Consider the following 22,611-nt stretch of genomic DNA (forward strand, 5'->3'; position numbering starts at 1 on the left):
ACTTGGGTGGGGCTTCCTGCTATTTAAACCCCTGTGTCGCTGAGTTTCACTGCCAGTCATTTAGTGTTTTAATTCCTCCTGTTTTCGGACCTCAGCGTGAATTTTGACCATCCTCTTTTATTAAGATTTTGTTTCAGACATGACCTCTTGGCTCTGACCATGCTTTGAGACCATTCCTGCTTCTGGTTTGCTCTTTCAAATGGCAACCCTCCCGTGGAAGCAATCCATAGGTCCTCATTGTAAAACCAGATCCCTGTACAGAGGTTACATGGTGAAGGTTGGGGCACCTCTGGAATCTGCCAGATGGAGTGGCTTGCGCCATGACTCTCCACGTCAGCTTTTTTGAACCTGTGGCCTCATACAGACGTGAGAAGCACCGCAGTGTAAAAAAAAGTTCATTGGGCATAAAATTTCTATAAATCCCATCCACTTTGGAACTATAAGGCGCTGTGCATTTTGTGCAGTGAAGATATGCAGGATCAAAAACTCATCAAAAACTCATTGTGGGAGCTTAACCTTAGGCCGGGGTCCCACTACCGCACAACACGGCCGAGTGCTATGCCAGCTCAGATCAGCAATTAATTTTCTCATGCCGATTCGGCATGGGAGAACAATTGTAGTATGCTGCGATTTGCAGCGAGACTCGATTCACTCACACCCATAGAAGTCTATGGGTGCAAATTACACATCGGACTGCACAAGGATGTCAGCCCAGTGCAGTCCGATATACACCGAGTCACGCCATGGAGGAGATGGAGAAATTACTTTCTCCGTCTCCTCCGCACCCATGCTGCGATCTTCTCATGTGAGAGGATCGGAGCACAGTAGCATGACACTCGGCTCCCGCTCGCAGAAGAGCTGGAGCCGAGTGTCATTAGCATATTACATCGGATGTTCTTGCATCGGATGCCATACGCTGGTGTGACTCTGGCCTTAGAGTATTAATCTGCACAATCCTTTAAAATGCCACATTAGTCTTCAAGTATACAAAAAAAATAGAAAAAAATACAGCAGGGGGTAGTGGATTTTATCTGCAGAAAAAAATAGCAACTATTTAAAAAGTTCTAGAATTAGATAAAGACATTCATGACCAAAAAAAACAAGTACCAGAGCTTTAAAAAGGAACAAAAGGCAAATTCAATGAGGAATCGGCCTCTTAGTCTCTTCCATTTATATTGAATGAGTCAGTATCTTGTCAGGCAATTGTTCATTTAGACCTGTTGTATTAAAATGAACTACATGAGTATAATACATTTATTCCAGTTTAAATGCATTTTAACAAAATTAGGTCAGGAAACTATTATCACCATTATCATTACCATGTTGTGCTTCAGAGCGCTCTCTGACAACGCAAATGAGTTTTTTGTTTTAAATAGATGGAATTATACATTGATTAATGCACGCGTTCACTTCTGAAATAAATATCTCCATGGATCTGGATCATTATTGTACAGCACTTGAGAATACTGTAAATCTCTATGGAGTTTAGACAGCATGGCAAACAATAACTCTGCATCTTTGCCAATAAAGCCAGGTTGTTCACACTATGTGTATGGTCAATCATAATCAGGCACACACTGTGCGGAAACAGAAGTCATGCAATTACTACTTTATAACTGAGATCGATGGCAACTGCAAGAATAAAACCTAGGCCTCTGGGACAGAAAGCTGATTCAATCTAAATAATGTCTGCATATTACATATAAAGACACATATTCTCTACTAACAGATATAATTAGTTTTATCCACAGCTTATTATACAAGAACTACCCATGCCTCAATATAAAGGTATTGGCAGTTCGTGTGCTGCCATATGGCGCTTCCTTATGCTTCACATCTCCATAAACAGCATATAATGCAAGTCACCTCTATATGAAAACAGAGCCATACAGAGGTATGTGGCTAAAGATTTCCATACATGAGACCTTAAAGGGGTTTTCCTGGATTTATAAAAATATACTGAACAACAGGATCTGGGTTACAACATAAAAGCATGCTCACCGCTTCAACCTCCTTCTGCTGTGGCACCATTAGTCTGGTCCCTGCTGGTCTTTAGGCTCACCTAATGACGAGGATTCGCTAAGCTGTAGATCTGAATGAGTAGCAGAGCTACATAGGCATGACAGTATCTGAAGCATGAAATGACAGAGCTGAATATGCTAGATGGCACCTTGGTCATGGAAACACAGAGCTAGGAATTCTGGATGGTTCCCCAATCTTTGAATTGCAAAGTCTTTGAATATGCTGGATAGTACATTGGTCTTTGGATGGCAGAGCTAAGTATGCTGCATGGCACATTGGCCATGGAACGGTAGAGCTGCGTATGCTGGACAGCACCTATGAACAGCAGAGATAAGTATGCAGACAGGCACCTTGGAACAGAAGAGATGAGTATGCAGGCAGTCTCCTTGGAACAGCAGAGTCAAGTATGTAGGACAACACCAGGAGCCTCCATTTGGGAAACATGCAGCAGAGTCCAGCTATAAAGCAGAGCTGGTTTGAACTGTGAGAAACATATTGCAGAGTCCAGAAATGTGTTAGTGGCAAGGACACCAAACTACCTGAATACTCAGGTGGCACGTCATCTTAGCCGACCTAAAAGACCTAGGTATGTGACATTAGATGTGTATACAAATTAAATTTGGACTTGGCAGCTGTACTAGTAGTACTCAGCTATCCCTGACAGTCTAATAGACAAGAAATGGAGCACAGATACACAAGCTCAACCTCCTCCCTATTCAGACTTGGAGCAGTATATTCCCATTCTTACCATTCATGGGGGTCCCAAATATCATGGCAAAATCAATTTAATTACAATGTGTTGTAGTTATGACACTTGTTATCATTTAAAAACATAGACCCTCAAAGTGATTCCAAGCATTCTCAAAAGTCTGAGTAATATTATGTTTCTGGTATAAAAAAAACATTTAATTATTTAGGACATACAAGCAAATTAGATGCTGTTAACTCTATTAATTTAGTAATTGCATCATCAAATTTGATAAACGAAGGGATAACAAGTCTTCTACCCAATTAGGTTCACGGTCTTATCCTCAAGATTATAAAAGTCATTACATTAATAAATATGTTGTTCTTCATATTCCAGCTAACGATGGAATTGCTCATGAGAAGTAACAACCATTTTTCAAAGCTAAAAAAGGATGTAGAGGACTGTTATCACCCACAAAGACACTTTTCACCTAGGAATTAATGATATCTACTTACATTTCCAGGATTGTAGAAAGCAGGTCCCAGGGTATTGTCCATGGCAGGTGGACTTTGTCTAATAAGGGAACCATCTGCAGTTTCTTCATAACCAAAAGCTTGCCCTGGTGTTGGAATGGATGGGACCCCAGCATTTTGCTGCTTTTTGAGATGGCTTTTTGCTACCTGTATGAGACAAGACAAGGCAAATAAATCCGGTGGACCTAATAAGGATGCTGTAAATACTTTGAAAGCCATGTAAGAATAGCTGTATATTTTTTTATGAAAGTGGGTTGTCCACCTTTGGGGACAATTTTTTTTTTCCTAAATGCATGGATTTTGGCGAAACATCATTTTCGAAGTGTTTTTTGTTGGCATCTATGATTTTCCCTGATCAGAAAATAAAAAATAAAATTACAAAGCTTCTCCTATTCATTGCCATGTTAATCACGGACAGCATATGGACTGTACGCTGATGCCATCCGTGTTTTGTGTCTGTGATTTTCATCAATCCATAGACTTATATGGGTCATTTTGATCTGTGACTCGGATAAAAAAGGGACATGTTGCCGTGAATTTTTGCAGCTCACTCAGGGATACACAAGTAAACCCAACTTAAGATAGAATGACATTGTGATTGAGTACTATAGTTTAAAGCTACAGACTAACATCTGACAAATCGGTTGATTAATGTTAGCCAAAATTAAATTACACAAGCTCTTGCCAAGAATGTACAATATTATAATTAGTCAAGAAAAATCCAATAATTGCGACCAACATTTACATTATTAATCGAGGAGCTCGGATACGCCCAGGCGTCTTTTTCTACAAAATGATTTAGCGGTAAAGCATTGTAGCACAGCAGGTTGGCTCTGTATGGTGTCTATCAGCATGGCAGCTAATGTGCTTACAGATAATGAATTGGGAAAGAAATGTTACACCCATTGCATTTGTAATATTTCTTATATGCAGAAAAGGAAATAGAAAAACTGCTTTGATAGATGTGAATTACATTAACCCTTATTATTGCAATTACTCCATTCACAGGCAGAACAGTTAAGAGAAGAAACTTGATATTCCCAAGATCTCATTGATGGTTCAGTGAGTCTTTCAAGAAACCTGACAGCAGATACATGATGCCCCAACCACGAGCAGCATGTATCAGACACTGGCTGTATGATTTCAGCAATGTATGTTTCAATCTGAAAAGCTGTTGAGTTTCAGAGAAAAACATACTTTCAAAGCCGCCGGGGTCCAAGTCGCATGGGACACTAATTGAACAGGATGGACCCTGTCGGCTTCTCTCTGTCTGCTGCAAATGACTGACAGGCCTTTTCCTACATATGCATGCAGGGAAAGAGCCATCTCTCAAGGAGAGCAGGCAGTGAGAAGTTGAATATATATAAGGTTTTCAAAATATGGTGTTTCTAGGTACGTCCCCTAAATAATTGCAGCCCAGTTAGTGTAGTTCCGTCATTGCTACTGGACAATTCCTTTAGTCGTCTATTATTTGCTGGTTGAGCATACACTGCTCTTTTCTAGTCTTTTGTTAGTAGCGCTCGTTCTCTCTGTGCAGTAATTCTGTGCATCCCTGTTTTTCCTTGTCCTTGCTGCAGAGGATAAGCATGCAATGCCTTTCTGCCATGCCAGCATCTCTTACACTCACTATGAGCCACTCGACAGCATACAGATTCTTGCGAAAGTATTCACACCCATGGATTTTTATCTAAGTTGTTACATTACAACCTGTGTTTAAATATTTTTGTAATCCGATTTGTGTGTGATGCATCAGCACTAAATAGTCTAAGTTGGTGAAGTGAAGTGAGAAAAATATAGGCATAAATTAAATTTATATGCTCAAATAACTAAAAATTGCCACGTACATATGTATTCACCCGTTTTACTAAGAAGACCCTAAAAATTTCTGGTGCAACCAATTACCTTCATAAGTCACATGCTTAGTGAAAGGAGGTCCAGCTGTGTGTGATCTAAGTGTCACATGGTCTGTCAGTATATTCACACCTTTTCTGAAAGGCCACAGAGGCTGCAACACCATTAAGCAAGAGGCACCACTAACCAAACAACACCATGAAGACCAAGAAGATTTCCAAACAAGTCAGAGACCAACTAATTGAGAAGTACAAGTCAGGTTTCGGTTATAAAAAACATGGTACCACAACAAACCTGCCAAGAGAGGGCCGCCCACCAAAACTGTCAGCCTGAGTAAGGAGGGCATTAATCAGAGAGGCAGCACAGAGACCAAAGGTAACCTTGAAGGAGCTGCAGAGTTCCCAAGCACAGACTGGAGTATCTGTCCATAGGACCACAATAAACCGTACACTCCATAGAGGTGGCCTTTATGGAAGAGTGGGCAGAAAAAAAGCCTTTACTAACGCACAAAAATTGTAAGGCTCGTTTTGAGTTTGCCAAAATACATATGGGAGACTCCCCAAATGTATGGAGGAAGGTGCTGTATTCAGATGAAACCAAAATTTAACTTTTTGGCCACCAAGGTAAAAGTTATGTCTGGCTCCAAACCAACACAACTCATCACCCCAAGAACACCATCCCCACAGTCAGGGCCATATTTGGCATTCATGCTGCCATAGGCACTTTAAGTAGTATGCCCCCTACTGATCAGTCAGACTAAGGGTATGTGCACACAGCGCTTTTCCTGGCAGATATGCTCTGTAACCCACTTGAAAAAGTGTTAAATATATGCTAAAAACAATGAACTCATACACTGCAATGTAAAGACGACTCGCTGTTCATATGTTCAGTCTTTTGAATTTTTTTTTAACCACTTCAGGTTTTCCAAGACATGAGGCACTAAAAAAAGTGACTCGTCCATTTAAAAAATATAAATAAAAACTGATGGCTAAAAGATTTCAGAAAAGAAGACCAAAAAGATTAAAAAAAAAAAAAAAAAAGTTACTTTGGGACAAAATGAAGACTATGTGTCTTGAAGCGTCTTCCGTCTGAAAAATGCTATGGATTCACAGAAGTCTTAAAGAAGTCGTGTGCACATGCCCTGACAGTGCTCATACCCTTCAGATAATAGTTAAGACCCCCATACACATTAGACTAAATTTGACCAAACCCGCTGAAACCAACAGGTTCCGCTGACAGTGCAATGTGTATGGGGGCCTCTGACTGATGATTGTCAGGGGAAATAAGAATCCAGCATGTCCGATTTCGGACTGTAGATCCTATTGTTCTTTAAGTGATAAGTTGCTGCCAGAGAAGTCTAACAGCGGCTCTCAGAGAACACAGGAACGCTCGGCAGAGTGAGCAATCCTGTATATGGGAGAGCCAGGTGAGATAGCTGCCAGCCAAATGATTGGACAGTTGTCTATAGTGTATGGGGGCTTTAGTTAATTTCTTGTTTAGCTGACAGGCATTCAGACAGCTGTATTTTTAGTCCAGCACACTGTTTTTGTATCAAGTCTCATAAATTAAAGATTACAACGTCTACATGACCACATCACCAGAGCAACCAGTAATATAATAATACATCGCCAGGACCAAAGTCAGTGCAGTAATACATCACTAGAACCACAGTAATACATCACCAGAACACAGTCAGTGCAGTAAAACATCACTAGAACCACAGTAATACATCACCAGAACACAGTCAGTGCAGTAAAACATCACTAGAACCACAGTAATACATCACCAGAACATAGTCAGTGCAGTAAAACATCACTAGAACCACAGTAATACATCACCAGAACACAGTCAGTGCAGTAAAACATCACCAGAACCTCCATCAGTACATGAATACATTGCCAAGCTTAGTACTGCAATCAATTGTAGTGTCAGATCAGTCCCAAATACAATTGTATTGCATTAACCTACAACTCCCAGTATGTCCTTAAAAATGGTAAGGAGATGCTGGGAGTTGTTGTTACAAGCCATCATCAGACTGCGGAACATACAGGAACCACAGTACTGCTCGGTCTTAGGCAGGAGCTTTATTAAACATTTAAACCTTAACTTTTGGAAGATATCTTATACAACCCCTGGCAAAAATTATGGAATCACCGGGCTCGGAGGATGTTCATTCATTTGTTTAATGTTGTTGAAAAAAGCAGATCACAGACATGGCACAAAACTAAAGTAATTTCAAATGGCAACTTTATGGCTTTAAGAAACACTAAAAGAAATAAAAAAAAAAATGTGGTACTCAGTAAGGGTAATTTTTTTCAGACCAAGTAGAGGGAAAAAATTATGGAATCACTCAATTCTGAGGAAAAAATTATGGAATCACCCTGTAAATTTTCATTTCCAAAACTAACACCTACATCAAATTAGATCGGCTCGTTAGTCTGCATCTAAAAAGGAGTGATCACACCTTGGAGAGCTGTTGCACCAAGTGGACTGACATGAATCATGGCTCCAACATGAGAGATGTCAATTGAAACAAAGGAGAGGATATCAAACTCTTAAAAGAAGGTACATTATCACGCAATGTTGCAAAAGATGTTGGTTGTTCACAGTCAGCTGTGTCTAAAATCTGGACCAAATACAAACAACATGGGAAGGTTGTTAAAGGCAAACATACTGGTAGACCAAGGAAGACATCAAAGCGTCAAGACCGGAAACTTAAAGCAATATGTCTCCAAAACAGGAAATGCACAACAAAACAAATGACCAACGAATGGGAGGAAACTGGAGTCAATGTCTGTGATCGAACTGTAAGAAACCGCCTAAAGGAAATGGGATTTACATACAGAAAAGCTAAACAAAAGCCATCATTAACACCTAAACAGAAAAAAACAAGGTTACAATGGGCTAAGGAAAAGCATTCGTGGACTGTGGATGACTGGATGAAAGTCATATTCAGTGATGAATAGCGAATCTGCATTGGGCAAGGTGATGATGCTGGAACTTTTGTTTGGTGCCGTTCCAATGAGATTTATAAAGATGACTGTATGAAGAGAACATGCAAATTTCCACAGTCATTGATGATATGGGGCTGCATGTCAGGTAAAGGCACTGGGGAGATGGCTGTCATTACATCTTCAATAAATGCCCAAGTTTACATTGATATTTTGGACAGTTTTCTTATCCCATCAATTGAAAGGATGTTTGGGGATGATGACATCATTTTTCAAGATGATAGTACATCCTGCCATAGAGCAAAAACTGTGAAAACATTCCTTGAAAGAAGACACATAAGGTCAATGTCATGGCCTGCAAATAGTCCGGATCTCAATCCAATTGAAAATCTTTGGTGGAAGTAAGAGCCAGATTGATGAAGAGTACTGTTTGTCACTCATTAAGTCTATGCCTCAGAGACTGCAAGCTGTTATTAAAGCCAGAGGTGGTGCAACAAAATACTAGTGATGTATTGGAGTGTTCTTTTGTGTGTTTGTTTTTCATGATTCCATAATTTTTTCCTCAGAATTGAGTGATTCCATAAGTTTCTTTCTCTGCTTGGTCTGAAAAAAATTACCCTTACTGAGCATCACATTTTTTTTTCTTGATTTCTTTTAGTGTTTCTTAAAGCCCTAAAGTTGCCATTTGAAATGACTTTAGTTTTGTGCCATGTCTGTGATCTGCTTTTTTTCAACAACATTAAACAACTGAATGAACATCTTCCGAGCCCAGTGATTCCATAATTTTTGCCAAGAGTTGTATGTCACAGGTCCATTAATTCTGAACAGGTTGGTGTGAGTCTGAAGTTGGCTCCTGTACCAGTCGCTGAGTTGTTTTGTTCAAAATTTATTGTAATTGTTTGTGCAACGTATACCCCTTTCACATGTAAAGCGCCATGGAATAAATGGCGCTACAATAATAAATAATAATAATTATGGAGAAGGGGCATCATGGGATGGGAACTGAGACCCCCACCGATTGCTCAAAAGACCGCTTAGAAGTACACAGCTCAGGAGACAGGACTATGAGTTTCTGCTCACTGGATCCACTCTGGGCTGTGTGCATGCTCTCCTGTCTCCTGAGCTGTGGTCTTCTAGGAGGTCTTTGTTTAGCGACTGGTGGGGGCCTCAGAACTGGGTGACCCACCGATCTGCTCAGAATGGGCATAAAACATAAAAAATATCCCAAAAGTTTAGATACCCTTTAAAGCGGATATCTCAAGTTTAAAAGTTATTCCCTATCCACGCGATAGGGAACTATTTTCCGATCACTGCGGCTCCAACCGCCGTTGTTCCCATCGATCCTGGGAACCGAGGCCCTGAAGAGGCCCAGTTGAATGGAGGAGAGGCATCCACACTACTGCTCCATTCATTCTAATGGGAATGCCAAATATCAGCAGAGCACTTTGCTTAGTAATCTCCGCACTCCCATTAAGAATGAATGGAGCGTTATTGCGGATGATCGACCTTTGCTCCAGTTTTCAGGAATGCTGGAAGTCCAAATACATGCGGACAGGGAATAACTTTCCAGCTTGGAACAACCCCTTTAAAGGAGCATTAAAGGGGTTGTCGGTCTAAAAATACAAATCTGAAGTCACTCAATGTGACGGCAGAGTTGGGAATCCTCCCAGCGCATGCAATGCTTGCTGTGAGGGTTCTCCGGTGTCAGCGTTGGGAACAGCAGTCATGTGATTTGCATACTCTCGGACAGAATCCAACTAAATGGGCGCAGCCTCGCTCAATTTACTTGCATAGTCAGATTGTGAAGTATGAAAATCACACGACTGTGGTTCCCAACGCTGACACCGGAGAATCCTCACAGCAAGCAGTGTATGATGTGAGGATTCACAAGTCTGCAGTCACATAGAGTGTAGTTTTAGACCAGACAACCCCTTTAACACTGAAACTGATTATCAATCTATCTAAACAGGCTGTCAATCACTCGATGCATGAGCAAAACATTCATTCGTTGGGTGAAATGAATTTTAAGCTTACTGAAAAGGAGTCTGTCACCCCAAAATGACAATTAGACTGATAAAGATTTACATAGGGGACATAGCCCCTACTAAAATAATACCAGGCATATAAAGTTTAGGGTAATATTTGCTGAGAAAGCGACATTTATTTAATATGCACATGAAGACACTTCTGTGCACCCTTCGTGTGGTCTAAGCCTTGGTGCACTGTTCGTTATCACTTAACATTTGAAAATTACAGGGAACCTGTCACCAGGTTTTCCCCATATAAAGTACGACAAGCACCTTTAAGCCCTCTGTTGCAGCATTCTGGTAGGCTGCCTGTATTTCCCCAACCCCCTATGCAAAAAAAAAGCCTTTATTATACCTACAGACGGCGCGGTTCGGTCCAATGGACATCTCTGGTCTTGATCCGGCGTCTCCTCTCTTCTTACAATCATCGCCCTCCTTCCCTGCTTCATGTGGATGACGAGTCCAACGTCAACATCACGATGTCCCCCAATCTCGCTCCTGCGCAGGCGCACTTCTCTCTGCCCTTCCAAGTGCAGAGCAAAGTACTGTAGTGCACATGAACCAGGAAAGGCAACAGAGCACTGATGACACGTAGGTAAAGCTGGCGCATGCTCACCACCAAACTTTGCTCTGTCCTGACAAGGCAGAGAGAAGTGCGACTGCGCAGGAGCGAGATTGGGAGACACCGTGATGATGGCGTAGGACACGTCATTCACATGAAGCAGCGAAGGAGGACAGCGAACGTAAGAGAGAGGAGGTGTTGGATCAAGACCAGAGAGAGCCATCGGACCGCGCCGTGTGTGGGTATAATAAAACCTATTTTTTGTGCCTTGCACAGGAGATTGGGGACATATATACAGCCTATCAGAACATTATAACAGAGGGCTTATAGGTGCTGGCCGTACTTTATATGGGAAAACCTGGTGACAAGTTCCCTTTAAAGCCAGCTCCATGTCTTGATTGTGATTCGTTGGTAAGAGTGAGCACGGTCCAGCATCAGTTCACCTGTCTGAACTTACACACGGACACTGGAGGGGCACAGCAGACACTCCAAGTGTCAGTGCAGGTGTGCACACAATGTGGTTGTCGGTGCGTTCTGACGCCTGGATCTTGTCTTTCTGCGCCTTCCACATGGTGCACCTGGAAGGAGCGAGCGGCTTCAGTGAGGAGGACAAGGTGTCATTGACGCGCCCCCTGGGCCTGTGTTGTGCGTGCACGTGTGTGCGGGGAATGCCCAGAGCCAGATCGCTGGGGGTTGTAGTCTCCGTGGCACTGACCCGGTCCGTGCCCAGGGCGGTCAATTCAGTGGCAGTCTTAGTATTATGATAATTGTCCGACTACGCCACCAGTGGATTGCGGTCAATGGGGACCGCCGCTGCAAGGCAGACCGCTGAGGCCGGTGTTATGTGTGCAGCTACGAATGGGATGACTCCCCACGGGAGGAGTACAGCCTCAGGGCAGTTAGCGTGGATGATGGGAGTGATGGTGGAGATAGTCCCAATACCAACGGTGCCGGAGGAGCAAGAAGTCACAGACAACGTGTTGCAATCCAATGTCCTTTACTCACAGTTTGTATTCTCCAGGTCACTCTCGCGAAGCAGTGACCACCCAAGCCGTGCTGCGTCCACCAGGCAGGGGACTCTTTCAACTCCCAGGTCTTTCTGGAGTATGTCTCAAAGCTCCTTTCCGTCCTTTCTCTGGCTCGTGCCCCACCAGTGACCAAGCTTATGTCCAGCTCCCGCGGGCCTTCTCCTGGGAGGGCTACGTGCCCACGTCCCTGACCCTCTATGGTATGCCTTCCTAGCAAGGTGTAGCGAGGGGTCGCACCAAGGGCTGGTCACGACATCCGGTTCTTGGCTGAAGGTGATTTGCTTCCACCAATTTGTGATCCGGTACCCTGTTCTGCCAACCCGTCACCCGCAATCTCCTGGGTCCTTAGGGTTCTCTCTTCCTTCTCGTTCCTGAGCCTTTCTGTTTCACTTGTTACTTCTGTTCTGGTCTTGTTCCCTTTTCCTTTCCACTGTTCCTTCTCCTCTCTCTCTCTCTGGCCTCGGCCTCTGTGCTAGGCCTGCCCAGGGAGCAGAGCCCATGCAGCAGCCCTGCTCCCTGCCTTCTCCACTTCTCCTCACAGACTGAACTTCTTCTTCTTTCCTTCAGAGCTAAGATGGTGCCCACCTTTTATACCTCCCTCTGACCATGAGCCCAGGTGACTTGCAACCAATGGGCTCCTTCCTACGCTCAGGACCCAACCCCTATCTGCCCCTACACCACTGGGTTTTCCTCCCCCTCCCCACTCCAGCCAGGGACAGATGCTGTCGTGCCTGCACTTCTGTCTAGTGGGAGCACCGTTGAGCTGTCCCTCGGAAATGGGGTGTGTGTGCTGTATGCAGCCTACTGAGCCTTGATCCATACTCCATCCTTACCCGGGAGTGGGATATCACACCTCTGGATGAGGTGCAATACCTCTGTAGTGACCAAGTCCTCGGGGCGCTACATCGTGATGTGCTATCTGCTCATTTCAATGCCCTTCCTCCTCACTGAGTCCCTAGCCAAAAGCAGACAGTAACCAGGCATCAGAACGCGCCTGTAGACTCATTGTGTGCGTGTTCACACTGACACTCAGAGCGCTAGTTATTTTAGACAGCACTCACTTTTACCAAAGTACCTCTGTCAATTATAACAAGGGAATGGCTTTAATATGCAAATAGGAGGGTGTAACGGTGCACCAAGGCACATGCAACTCAAGGGTGCACAGAAGCGCCCTCATTTGCATATAAAAAAATAAAATAAGTTAAGATAAAACTGTCTATGCCTGGGCTATATCCCCTATATAAATGTGTATGCAGAATAATTGGCATTTTGTGTGTGAAAGACTCCTTATATATCATAGTTCTCAGCATCACATTGTCCTGTGTACACGTACTGCTGAGGACAATGCTTTTCTATGTGCACAGGACGATCATGTTAACGATTGTTCTGTGCACATGAAAGTGAGGCCACATCCTGTTTAAAACAGGTTATTAAGTGACTGCTGATCGGCTTCATATAGCAGGTCAGCAGTCGTTTAAAGGATGCAAATGACCAATGTGCATGCACCTTAGATATAAGTACCTGACTCCATGATGACTTCTCACAGCCACAGCTCGTCTCTGCAGGCTTCCATCTTCCCCCAACTTCAGCAGCACATTCCGACACGGTGACCTTAAAAATAACAGTGTCATTATAATGTTCCTGAATAAAAAAAAACACCCACGCTCTGCTCTAAATAAGCCCTATGCTGTGCCCCTATATACACCCTATGCTGTGCCGCTATATACACCCAGTGCTGTGCCCCTATATACGCCCTATGCTGTGCCCCTATATATGCCCTATTCTGTGATGCTATATACACACCCTATGCTGTGCCCCATATATGCTCTGTGCTGTGCCCTATATACGCTCTATGCTGTGCCCCTATATACGCCCTGTGCTGTGCCCCTATATACGCCCTGTGCTGTGCCCCTATATACGCCTTGTGCTGTGCTCATATGAACGCCCTTCGTTGTACACCTGAATAAATAATTGTCCCTCACTGTGCTCCTTGCACAAAAAAATGACTCCACACTGTCTCACTAATGGTACACGGTCTCCACACTGTTCTCTCCTATAAAATATTCCTACCACACTGACTGCCCTAGTGAAATATGACAGTCACACCACCCCCTTATAAATGAAAACCACCACACAGCCCTCTCCATATCAAGCTCAACCCCCACATGTTCTTCACACAGAACACCCCCCCACACGTTCTTCACACAGAACCCCCCACGGTCACCAGTTTCCCAGTTTCCCCCTTCCCATGTTCTCCAGTTTCCCTTCCCCAATTTACCTGAGTTTCTCTCCCCCACCTTCACCAGGGCTTCCCCCTCACATTTACAAGTTTCCCCCCATGTTCAGCAGAGCTTCCCCCCCACGCTTACAAGTCCCCCATGTTCTCCAGCGTCCCCCCTCATGTTCTCCAGCGTCCCCCCACATATTCTCCAACGTTCCACCCTCATGTTCTCCAGAGTTTTCCCCCTTCGTGTTCTCCAGCGTTCCCCCTTATGTTCTCCAGCATTCCCCCTTCCTCATGTTCTCCAGCGTCCCCCCACCATGTTGTCCAGCGTACCCAAATGTTCTCCAGCATTCCCCCACCTTCATGTTCTCCAGCATTCCCACCCTCATGTTCTCCAGCATACCCCACTCCATGTTGTCCAGAGTTCCCTCACTCATGTTCTCTAGCGTTCCGCCACCCTCATGTTCTCCAGCGTTCTCCCCCTCATGTTCTCCAGTATTCCCACCCTCATGTTCTCCAGCATTCCCCCCTCCTCATGTTCTCCAGCGTTCCCCACATCATGTTTTCCAGCGTTGAACCCCCATGTTGTTCAGTGTCCCCCCCCCATGTTCTCCAGCTCCCCCTCCCCGTATCTTTGGCTCTGTAAGTACTTAATTGCCCCAGGCTCCAGCTTGTCCTCCTCCACGGCATTCTGCTCTGATGTCGGCAGCTTGATGAGGTCTCCTCATCGCGCTGCCGTGACATCAGCTGCGGCACGTGGGGTCAGGGAGCTGACTGGACCTCCACTGACCCCGGAATTGCCGGTGCAAAGGAGAACCATTTGTATTCGCGTATTAAAGACGCAAATAAAAATGAATGCGCAACTCCCCCTCCCTCCTCCAGAAAGACACCGGTTTTCTTAAAGAACCTGGAGGAGGGAGGGTGAGTTAAAAAAAAGTTTGTTTTTTTCATTTTGACCCTGGTGCTGCCCCCAGTGGCCCGCTGCCCTAGGCACCGGACCTCCGGTGCCTAGTAGCAAATACAGGCCTGCCCATAGTGAAAAATGGTGGTGCCATGATGTGGGGATGTTTTTCAGCAGCAGTGAAAGGGAAAATGGTCCAAGTCAAGGGGAAGATAAATGGTGAGAAATACCAGGATATTTTGGAGTAAAACCTGTTTCAGTCTGTCTGGAAAGGAGGTTCACCTTCCAACAAGACAATGACCCAAAGCATACTGCTAAAGCAACGCTTGAATGGTTTAAGGAGAAATGTATGTTTTGGAGTGGTCTGGTCAAAGCTCAGACCTTAATCCAATTGATAATCTGTGAATTGAGTATTGCGGTTCACCAAAGGAAACCATCTAACTTGAAGGAGCTGGAGCAGTTTTGCCTGGAGGAATAGGAAAAAATCCCAGTGGCAAGATGTGGAAAGCTCATAGAGACTTATGTAAAGTGACTTGCAGCTGTAATTGCCACAAAAGGAGAAAAAAAACAAGGGGGTGAATACTTTTGCAAGCCACTGTAACTGTTGCCGCAAATCATGCAACGAAGATCCACCACAATCAGCAATGAAAATAAATATCAATTAAAAAAAATTGTCAGAAAGGAGACACAGGTCTCATATGGGAACAGTAGTTTCTAACAGGCAATTAGTGGTCATGTGATCATTGAAAAAGACTGCCGAGTCAGTTATATGGGAAAAACTGCACAAAGAGGACATACTGAATGAAAGTACATGACAAGGAAGAACCTAGTAAGTTTATTAAGGCTTTGGGGATTCTTTGTTAGATGTTATAACGCTGGGCTTTTTGGAAAAATTACTAATTATATTCATTTCATTGTACGCTCAGTGAACGCATTAGGCCGGTGCACAACTAGGTAAATTATAGCATCGTAGTCATCATTTCTGGATCTACTGAGTGACGCAGCACAGTGGTCCCGGTCAGTCCTGACAGGGTATGTGGGAGTTAACTTGTTTAATTTTTTTGGTTGCCGGAAAAGCATTCTATCTAAATTCATCAGTAAAAGTTAATTTGGCAAGTTTGCTCTTGACTGCTTTCCTTGTCCACGCCTTCGCTGTATATTGTGGAGTCCACCTCAGTACACGATCTACAACTTGGAGTAGTTGGCAGCGACCGCATGGACAGGAACACAGAGGGTAACAATCTCCCCGGCGCCAGTGGCCCCGGCCCAGGTGCTAAACCCGCCTGCTCCAGCACCGGCCCACTCCACACCGGTCCAGGCAGGATTCCTTCCAGCCAGAGCACTATTGCATCATCTGCCATAATACGATGGTAAAAAAATGACGCTGCCGGACTGGACTGAAAGGATGCGGAGTGGCGTTAAAACATGCAACTTGATCCCAGAGTTGCATTCGGAGATAGCGCTGAATGCTCTAGAGCAGGGGTCCTCAAACTTTTTAAACAGGGGGCCAGTTCACGGTCCCTCAGACCATTGGAGGGCCGGAATATAGTTTTTAAAAAAAACTATGAACAAATTACTATGCACACTGCACATATCTTATTTTGAAGTAAAAAAAACAATACAGAAACAAATACAATATTTAAAATGAAGAACAAGTAAAGTTAAATCAACCGGTATTTCAATAGGTAGGTAACTGTACCCAATAGGCAGCATAGGTCCCCAATAGGCAGGTAAATGTACCCAATAGGCAGCATAGGTCCCCAATAGGCAGGTAGATATCCCCAATAGGCAGGTAAATGTCCCCAATAGGCAGGTAAATATCCCCAATAGGCAGCAAAGGTCCCCAATGGGCAGCATAGGTCCCCAATAGGCAGCATAGGTCTTCAAGGGGCAGGTAAATGTTCCCAATAGGCAGGCTGTTTCCCCCTTATAATGCCATATGCAGGCTGTTCCCCCCCCCCTTATAATGCCCCATGCAGGCTGTTCCCCCCTTATAATGCCCCATGCTGGATGCCACCCCCCATATAATGCCCCATGCAGGATGTCCCTTTCTCACACCATATAATGCCCCATGCAAGATATCACTCCTCTGTCTTTATAATGCCCCATGCAGGATGTCCCTTCCCCCCCCATATAATGCCCCATGCAGGATGTCACCCCCCATATCATGCCCCATGCAGGATGTCACCCCCCATATAATGCCCCATGCTGGATGTCACCCCCCTTATAATGCCCCATGCAGGATATCACTCCCCTGTCTTTATAATGCCCCATGCAGCATGTCACCCCCCCATATAATGCAGCATGTCACCCCCCATATAATGCCCCATGCAGCATGTCACCCCCCATATAATGCCACATGCAGGATGTCACCCCCCATATAATGCCCCATGCAGGATGTCACCCCCCATATAATGCCCCATGCAGGATATCACTCCCCTGTCTTTATAATGCCCCATGCAGCATGTCACCCCCCCATATAATGCCCCATGCAGCATGTCACCCCCCATATAATGCCCCATGCAGCATGTCACCCCCCATATAATGCCCCATGCAGCATGTCACCCCCCCATATAATGCCCCATGCAGCATGTCACCCCCCCATATAATGCCCCATGCAGCATGTCACCCCCCACATAATGCCCCATGCAGCATGTCACCCCCCCATATAATGCCCCATGCAGCATGTCACCCTCCCATATTATGCCCCATGCAGCATGTCACCCCCCCCATATTATGCCCCATGCAGGATGTCCCTTTCCCCCCATATCATGCCCCATGCAGGATGTCACCCCCCCATATTATACCCCATGCAGGATGTCACCCCCCCATATTATACCCCTTGCAGGATGTCACCCTCCATATAATGACCTATGCCTCCATACATTAAAAAGAAAAAATCCAATATTCACCTCACTTCTCACTTGCTGCCGCTGCTCTGGTCTGGACTCCAGCGTCGCGGCGGCGTTGTCCCGCTCTGCGCTGCCTGTGACAGCACTCGGGAGGGCGCGGTGTAAAGACGTCACCGCGCCCTCTGACCTGAGACGTCACAGGAAGCGCAGAGCAGGAAGACAGCAGATCTGCAGAGGCACGGGGAGAAGTAAGTATCCGCCTGCCGGGGCCCTGAGCAAGCGGGGGGAAGGGCGGGCAATGGCACCGCTCTCCTCTCCTCCGCCCATAGCCTGGCGGGCCGGATGAAAGTCCTCGCGGGCCGCATGTGGCCCACGGGCCGTAGTTTGAAGACCCCTGCTCTAGAGGGCCATGCTAGAAGGACAGTAATGGTACAACCCGAGTCCGAGAAGGACACACTAGAAAAAATATTCACCTTGTTGGAAGGAGTCCACGGAGGGAGTGCCAAAATGACTCTGCTGGGAAGCCTCTTCTTCAACCGGCCCCAGCAAAAAGACGAGACCTTAATGCAATACTCCGACGCTCTGCAGGAGACGTTGAATGAAGTACAACGGCAAGATCCAGAGGGCATGGGGGCCTTCCGGGAGGAGGATAGGCTGTTGCGGGACCAGTTCATATCAGGGTTAGCCAACAAGTTCTTACAGGACAAGTTGCAAGAGATGACTTGGACAGTGGACGACCTGATGTTTAACAGCATCTACTTGGCTGCCACAAAGCGGAAGGAGAAGCTGACGCCTGTGATGGAGAAGGCAGTGTGTAGCACCCAGGTGATGGGAAGCTGGCCTGAGCCCGAAGACTCAGAGTCTTTGAAAGATGTGGTTTAGGCTATGCAAGCAGAACTGAAAGCCCTTCGGCTGGAAGTGTCCCAGTTGAGAGCGAGGCAACCCTGGCCTCTGGAGATGGCCCCAGCGTCCCGCGCTCCTCCACCCATCACGACTCAGGTGCAGGGGCCAGCCGGAAGAGGTGCGTCTGATGTTCGGAGTCCTAAGGGACCTCTCTGCTGGTACTGTCGATAGTATGGGCACCTCGCCAGGGATTGCGATGCCAGGACTGACCCCGAGATACAGCCACAATCGCTGCAGTAGTCGGGCACCCTGCAGCGGGTTCAGATTCGCAAAAGCCCCAATGGGGAGAAAACGACCTTTATTCATGTAGTCTGATGTTGGAGGCTGAATTTGAAGGGCAGAGGGTGAGGTGTTTGGTGGAACTGGGTCTGAATGCACCATCATGCCACTAGAATTCTTTGAGAACCACTTCAGCCATATGATGGAATCTGAAGATGGGAGTGTTATTCATCTCACGGCTGATACAATGGCCAGCTGCTTGTGAAGGAAATCGTGTGGATAAAGGTTAAGATATGCGCCAAGACATCGGCACGAATGGTGTGGTTCTGGTGGATAATAATAGGAGGGGAATGGACGTGACCTTAGGGATGAATATACTACGACAGGATGCCGTTCGGTCTTTCAAATGCACCCGGAACATTTCAGTAGCTAATGGAACATTGCCAGGGTGACCTGAATTTTGAGTCCACATTGATTTACCTGGATGATGTGGTGGCGCTTGAGGGCCATCTGATGAAACTGCGGCAGATCTTGCAGTGACTCCGAGATCATGGACTAAAAATCAAGCTCAAGAAATGCTAATTGTTCTGAGACCGTATAGAATACCTGGGTCATGTAGTGACTCCTGAAAGGATACAGCTGGCCATCAGTAAAGTGGAGGCCATCCAGAAGTGGCCCCGACCGGGTACATTGTGAGAATTGAGAGCATTTTTGGGGCTAGCTGGATACTACCGGCAGGTTATTCCAAAATTCACCCAGTTTTTGGGATTATGCTCTGGCTCCCTCAGGGGGTGACTCCCGTAGGTGGTCACTCTTTTCCAACTGTCTTGCATTTGCCCCAGGACAGCTCCTAGACAGTACAGACTCCCGTCTGTGTAGAGCAGAAACGCAGTGTCAAACCGGGCATACAACAGAATCGGCGTGCTGGTTTGTGTGGCTTTCATATCCTCAAAGGCCTTTTAGTGCCAAAGTACCTACTGAATTGATTTGCAGCTGCTTTTCTGTTTCAATAGTTCAATAGCATTGTACATGAACATTAAGAACACTAGTTGCCCGCAGTACTAACCACCAGCCACAGGAGGTCACTGTTTCTACTGTAACACTTGTTGGGACCAAGGACAACATCTGCAAGGAGTTTGTATGTTCCCTCTGTGTTTGCGTGGGTTTCCTCCGGGTTCTCCGGTTTCCTCTTCCACTCCCAAAACATACGGATAGGGAATGTAGATTGTGAGCCCCAATGGGGACAGTGCCCATAATGTCTGTAAAGCGCTGTGGAATTAATTGCGCTATATAAGTGAGCAAAATAAATATATATATACCCAGTTCAGGGAGGAGACGTAAAAACAGCTCCTATGTTAGCAGAGACTGGTGCCATGTTAAACAGACTCTGGTCTACTGGTTTGAGCTGCACTTTGACAGCACTAGAAGGAGCCCAGGCTGGGGGGTGGTACAAGTAACTAGAAGGAAGTACGTCACAGGAAATGGTTGTTGGTGGCCATCTTTGGGGAGAAGAAGATGAGAGCTGGAAGAAGGAGGATGTATTGCACCACCATCCAGTGCCATACAATGAGCTGTGTGTCCTAGGGCAGTGGTCCCCAACCTTTTTTGCACCAGGGACCGGCTTGAAGCAAGATAATTTTTCCATGGCCCAGCAAGGAGGGGGTGGGGTGGGCGGGTCTTTGGTCATATGGGGGCGGGGTAATGGAGGGATTTGGAGTTTAGTGCATACTTATCATATAGTGTAGACCAGGTCCCCGCCAGGAGCTATGCCAGGAGCCCCACATAATGTGCTGTGCCAGGAGCCGCATCACTGAGGCCCCATCACGCCCTGCAGCAGGACAGGGCAGCTGTCCTGACAGCTGCTGTTCAGCTGCATTTACTTCATCCCAGGGGCGGACACAGACTGTAGTGGGCCCCTGTGCAAGAAATTTTTGGGGGCCCCCCCCGCCCTTCATAAGGCAACAAAGTTCTGTAAACATAACCCCCCCCATGTGCATCTCTCACCCCCCCATGTGCAGCTCACCCCCCGTGCATCTCTCACCCCCCCCGTGCATCTCTCATCCACCCCCCGTGCATCTCTCATCCCCTCCGTGCATCTCTCACCCCCCCGTGCATCTCTCATCCACCCCCCGTGCATCTCTCATCCCCTCCGTGCATCTCTCATCCCCTCCGTGCATCTCTCATCCCCCCCGTGCATCTCTCATCCCCCCCGTGCATCTCTCATCCCCCCGTGCATCTCTCACCCCCCTGTGCATCTCTCATCTCTCCCCTCCCCCCCATGTGCATCTCTCATCTCTCCCCTCCCCCCATGTGCATCTCTCATCTCTCCCCTCCCCCCCATGTGCATCTCTCATATCTCCCCTCCCCCCCATGTGCATCTCTCCCCTGCCCCCATGTGCATCTCTCATCTCTCCCCTCCCCCCATGTGCATCTCTCATCTCTCCCCTCCCCCCATGTGCATCTCTCATCTCTCCCCTCCCCCCCATGTGCATCTCTCATCTCTCCCCTCCCCCCCATGTGGATCTCTCATCTCTCCCCTCCCCCATGTGCATCTCTCATCTCTCCCCTCCCCCCATGTGCATCTCTCATCTCTCCCCTCCCCCCCATGTGGATCTCTCATCTCTCCCCTTCCCCCCATGTGGATCTCTCATCTCTCCCCTCCCCCCATGTGCATCTCCCATTCCCCCCACTCCTAGTTAATTGTATTTAAAAAAAAATAAAACTTGTTATACTTACACCCATGCGATCCCTGCAGAATCCTGGCGCTCGTCCAAATCGCTGACACCAGGTTCTCCTGCCTTCCGGTCATGTGACGGCGCCGTCACATAACCGGAAGTCAGAGGAATTATGAGATGTCCTGGACCCGGCGCTTTGCATGGGGCCGGGGGCCCCATGAGGAGAGAGACGCACAAGAGGGGGGCTCCGAGGGGGCTCCTACCGGCCGGGCCCCATACTGGAGTCAGGGCAGTCATGCCCTGATGGCGGCCCTGCTGGAGGCTGGAGGGGCCCCCTCTCCCTCGGGGCCCCCGTTCAATGAACCGGCTGCACGGGCGATAGTTCCGCCCCTGCTTCATCCTGCTTCAGGACCTGTGGTGACATCACAGTTATGTACCTTGATGTCATCACAGGTCCTCTACAGGTCTACCCTGCGGGAGTCTAGAACAGCGGGCAGCTTCCACCCCACACAGTGTGCTCTGAGCCACCGCAGACCAGAGCACACTGTCAATGTTTAGTAATTGTCTGTGGCGGTTGGGGACCTCTGTCCTAGGGAGACAAAGGCTGCACCAGTTAGCAGAGGATACCGTCCCATTCCAGTTCCACCAACAGGGGAGAAATTTGCAGTGATGACGTTGGCAGGAGAGGGCGAAGCCGAAATACCCGGGGCCGGTATCAGAGACACAGCTGGAGGGCTCTCCAGTAAGTCAGCAATGGTACCATGCGCCTGCTGGAAACTCGTCATCCTCTGCCCAAGCAGTCGGCCGGGCGGACGCAACTCTGCAGCATTACAGTGACCAGACCCAGGTCAGTAATTCCTGAACTCAGGCCCACCGCAGGGATCACGGGGGAACGTGCATGCACACAATTAGTTTGCTGCCAAACTTAGACAGGCAGGTGCAGGCACTAGGCGGGTGTATGACTAGGTAAATTATAACATCGTAATCACTATCTTAGGGCCTACTTAGTGACGGAGCACAGTGGTCCTAGTTAGTCCTAACTGGGTGTGTGTGATTTAACTTGTTTCATTTTTTTGGTTGGAAAAGCACTCTACATTTATCAGTAAAAGTTCATTTGGCAAGTTTGGTGTTGGCAGCTTTCCTTGTCCACAGCTTCATTGTACTCTGGGGAGCCC

At 46.7% G+C, this 22,611-nt stretch overlaps 1 protein-coding gene across 1 annotated transcript in view; it reads right to left on the reverse strand.

The window, feature by feature from the left end:
* The window catches only part of STPG2 (sperm tail PG-rich repeat containing 2), a 1,485,896-nt gene that overhangs the window by 1,425,091 nt on the left and 38,194 nt on the right, over window positions 1-22,611 (reverse strand). Inside the window, exon 5 of the mRNA XM_073638559.1 lies at window positions 3,226-3,390. Coding sequence (XP_073494660.1) covers window positions 3,226-3,390 — 165 coding nt within the window. The remainder of the gene's footprint in view (window positions 1-3,225; window positions 3,391-22,611) is intronic.

Source organism: Phyllobates terribilis, unplaced genomic scaffold (assembly GCF_046119375.1).
Source record: "Phyllobates terribilis strain yellow unplaced genomic scaffold, ASM4611937v1 Scaffold_1__5_contigs__length_1240528914, whole genome shotgun sequence".
Lineage (NCBI taxonomy): Eukaryota > Metazoa > Chordata > Amphibia > Anura > Dendrobatidae > Phyllobates > Phyllobates terribilis.